This window comes from Arachis hypogaea, chromosome 9 (genome assembly GCF_003086295.3).
Source record: "Arachis hypogaea cultivar Tifrunner chromosome 9, arahy.Tifrunner.gnm2.J5K5, whole genome shotgun sequence".
NCBI lineage: Eukaryota > Viridiplantae > Streptophyta > Magnoliopsida > Fabales > Fabaceae > Arachis > Arachis hypogaea.
Window position 1 is genome coordinate 105,478,053 of NC_092044.1, and position 4,511 is coordinate 105,482,563.

General features: G+C 32.9%; 1 protein-coding gene across 1 annotated transcript; it reads right to left on the bottom strand.

Moving 5' to 3' along the window:
* Positions 1-628: 628 nt before the first annotated feature.
* On the bottom strand, positions 629-3,312 carry LOC112709431 (monocopper oxidase-like protein SKU5). The gene is made up of 7 exons (XM_025761315.2): positions 3,149-3,312; positions 2,940-3,049; positions 2,554-2,824; positions 2,116-2,245; positions 1,664-2,024; positions 983-1,351; positions 629-890 (listed from the first exon to the last, which is right to left on the bottom strand). Exons 1-7 carry the CDS (start codon positions 3,305-3,307, stop codon positions 629-631), a joined length of 1,662 nt encoding a protein of 553 aa, XP_025617100.1. The 5' UTR covers positions 3,308-3,312.
* Between the last annotated feature and the right edge of the window lie 1,199 nt (positions 3,313-4,511).

The following is a 4,511-nucleotide window of genomic DNA, read 5'->3' on the forward strand; positions in this document are numbered from 1 at the left end:
AACACTTAAAAAAATAAAGTGTGATCTCTTACCATTAACTTTATAAATGAGATTAAAAATAAATATGAGAGAGAACAATAAAAGATGAAAGATCACAATTAACACTATTTAATTTTTTTTTCATTGGAGAGGATCCACATTAATCAAATTATACATTTTTCAAACACATAATTTTTTGACAAAAATTCTAGTTGTCTAGAGTAAATTCATAAAAGATTTGTTACAAATATATAAAAAAACCTAAGTACTTACAGCTTTAAACCGCAATAAAATCAAATTGGAATAAAATCAGGAATCAATCTAACTTTTTAATATTAGTGAAACAATTCTGAAGTATTCCTAAACTTACGTGTGTGTATATATAATCACATTTCAGTGCTAAACTCAGTTCAAAATATAACCCTCTAAACACAGAATTTTTTGCTATTTAGTAACCATGTTGGAATTGGTTCTCAAAATCAAATTTCCCTTCTATAAAACGGTTGGAAAACTTGCTGGTGCTGGTGCTGGAGCACTATAATTTTCAAATATCCCTGCGGTTTTCAAATAATAGAAAAGAAAATCACAATCATTTGTCTTGTATTTCCAATCTTAACGAAGAAAAAATTGAATGTAACTGTAAACAAAACTAACCACATAAAAGAAGGTTTTCTGGTGGTGGTCTCTCCTTAGCAGGGTCAGGATCAGCATCAAAAACTCTAATGTATAGTTCTTGGCCTAAGTACCATCGTTTCAAAACTTGTGACCTCAAGTTCCACATTCCGGGATTGTCGAGGAAGGCGTAAACCGCCGTCCATCCTCCGGGGTAAACTTGGACGGTGGACCTAACTACCGGATCAACAAGGTTGTAAGTATCACGTGAGGCCGGGGTCCAGTCTCCATCTCCAAACCTATTGGTAATCATTAAAAAAGTGTTTTGAATCCTAATTCCTAAATTCTAAATTACGAGAGACAGATGTAGTGCATAAGGCACTTAACTTACCCCACAAGAAAGAAACCAAAACCATCCAAATGCCAAGTATCCATGACATTCATCTTATTTTTGAAGACAAATTCTGCCCATCCTTTGTGTTTACCAGAAACAACTGAAATTCCATATGAAGCATTAGCATTGACAGAGTCATGAGGAAACGCGTCGAGTTGATATACGCCGCTGCCGTTTACAAAGTGGTCGGCGAGTTTCAACGGCGTGCCAATGGTGTAATAAGAGACATTATTGACGGCATAGAGCGGTAGGCCGCTTATTTCTTCCAGGGAACCTAGAAGAATGAAGGTGTGTGACAGAGTTACATTGCTAACATTGAAGCTTCCTTGTGGATTAGGCCTTGCTGCTCCCGCGGTCAAATTCCACCTGCTCAGTTATCATTGAATGGTTAGTTGGTCGAAACTTATATGCAGTTGTCTTTTATGTGGAGTTGATAGTCAAAAACCATCAGATAACAGTTTAATCAAATCTATCAAATCATTTAATGGTTCTCGACTATCAATTTCACACAAACACATTTGTATGTGAGTCTTCACCTAGTTAGTTACACAAAAAGCAATACGTTCTGGTATGTAAACAAATTCGCAAATGAATTGTGAATTAGTACGCACACAAAAAATGGAACAAGTCTTCGAATTTAGAGCAAGATTGAAAGTGACCTTTTTTTAATATAATTACCTAATGGATCTGGCTTGATTTCGTGAAAATTCAACATCAAAAGGGTCTGGTCCAGTTGGCAGAGGTCCAGTAACACCTTTGGTAGAATTTGAGTAGTGAAGCACTCCTATACCTAGAAGGTCGCTAGAATCATTTGTGTTGGTTAATTTTGGACTGGCGACGATATAATAATCAGCTTCGCTTTGATTCGTCTTCACAATAACAGAGTAGGACTGGCCAATATGCACATCAAGAGAATCCAATAGGATTTGGTTGGTATAAGAGCCTTCTGTCTCAACTAGTAGCATTTCATGATTCTGAATTCTGAGATTCAAGCTCAATGCATTCCCCACATTTGATATTCTAAACCTGTAGCTCTTACCTGCAATGTAGCCAAGGAGATAAAAAATTATGTGAAATGCTCCGGCTTGAATCAAATCGAACCGGGAGATGTACAATTACAACTTACAAACCTCGTGTGACAGTGAAGGACTCAAAGGACTTTGACAAGTTGTTTCCATAAGGACCTTTTCCATTCATCAGAATGAATTTAGGAACTGCATAACTATTTACATCCTTATTTCGCATCATCGACTTACTTATCTGTCCAAACCATAAAACAAATGCCATTTACTCCTTCCATTTCAAAAGATCTGTAACAAGTTTAATTTTGATGTACTGACAGTATAAAGTGTCTTACAGTCGTGCAATTACATCTATTCTTTTGGATGACCATTCATGCGGTTAATGTGAAAGGTAGTTATTTTTACTAATGTGGCATTACGTAATTAGATGCACATGTAAATTATTTTACATTGATAGTGCATCAAAATTAAATTATAATGTAACACTGAATTGTTGAGTGTTTCGCAAGAAACATAAATTCATGGCTAATAGTTCATGGTTATGACCTTGTAGTCTTCAGTAGACCAATCCCCTATAAGAAGATCAAATTCGGCTTCCGGTTTGGGGAAAGGCACAGCAATGACATCGCGATTGTTGACTCGAATCGCTCCGAAACCCCCGGCGGCCTTTTGGAATTGAATAGAAGGGTAGTAGAAGAAGGTACCTATTTGATCTTTGGTTTGAAAGACATAAGTCCAATTATGATGAGGTAGAATGGGGCAATTTGTTCCAGAAACTCCATCTTGCCAAGAGTTAAGCCTTTGTTGTATACCATGCCTACACCATTATCAGAACAACGATATCACATTATCATTATACATCTTCTATTGTCAATTGACAAGAATACCCTTACTCAATTCAGAATATTTGTACCAAGTGAAGATATTTGTACCAAGTGAAGAGTAGTGGTTCATCCAAATTGTTGAAGACATTGACATGGACAACATCATTGGTTGTGACATTAATAAGGGGACCAGGGAACATTTCATTGATAGCAATAACCTGTTGAACAGAATAATAAATAAACATTAGGAACATAGTTAAGATGCAGAATTATTCATCACAAGCTACAAAAGACTTTTGAGAAGTTGTTGATCATACACTTTGATTCACATTCAAAGGTGAAACATTTGTATCAAGAGAAACATGCCATTCATGGTAAACTTCAATGGCACTACACCTTGTAACAAATTCTAGAACTAGAAATGTAGTATAGGTGAAGAGCATGAACACCCTACAATAATAGCCATTGATTCTCATTCTTTTTGTTTCTTAGATCATAACAAGTGATATATTATAGCCTTCCCACAAAGGAAATAGAAATAGGCTATAAAACCAACAATTTTATAATACAAGATACAAGTGTCCTAGGTTGGTGAAATTTTCTAGGTATGTTTTTATTATTATTGCATGTCTTCACCTTTCCGTATTCATGTGAAAGAAAGGGAGGGCGTGATTTCGAATGAATTAAAAATAGACTAGAAGACTTAAATTGGTTTTTAAATCAAAGGTTATATATAGTTTTTTTCGGTGACTAGATTATATATAGTTCGGAACAAATTAGGAAAATTGATATAATATTAGGTATAGTAAAATAATTCAGTTATTTTCATAGAGTTAAACCTAAGGTGATCTCTAAGATTGATTGCTTGTGTCGAAAAGATTTTTAATATTCTAATTGTATTATAAAAATTCGCAAAATTAAAAAAATTGCACCACATTGATTTCCACTCTCTTTCCATTGAGTTACTTGGCACATACCTTTTAATATTGAATTAGACAAAATAGCTGTTTTAGTTCTAAAGCTAAATGTTAAATGAAATGACATTATTTAATTATAATTAACCACAAAATATCTTATTTTCACAAAAATGATAAAATTATTAAGATTAAACGATATTATTTTATCAAATATTTAGCGTTAAAACTAAAACGGTATTGTTTCGTTTAGTCTAGTATAAAAGAGATGTGTCAAATCATTCACTGCCAAGAAGAGTAAAAAAATATAAAAAAAATTAAAAGACTAATATAATATATTTTTTTAATCTAAAAATTATTTATAATATAAGTAGAATCTCAAAAATCTTTTCGATGCAAGCATTCAACTTCGAAAAATATGCAAGTCTTAATATATAAGTCTTCTCAAAGATGAGTTCTATAATGTAGAAGGAAGATTCTTTTTACACCTATATATTTGTGTTGTCAAAAGGATTGTGAAATAAATGTATAGAGAGAGAGTGTGGTTAAAGACAAATTCTGTCCATGCTATCTGATATGTTTCATGTTAACTTTAATATCAAGTAATGGTGGTATATAGAGTAAGTTGGTTAATTGTATTTATTATGATTAATTATTAAAAATAATATTAGGTTTAGTTGTAGTTGTATTTTTAGTTTAAACTATTTTGAGAAAATAAAAATAAAATTTGATTATGGACTAACCTATTGATTTCAATGTTTTTTTT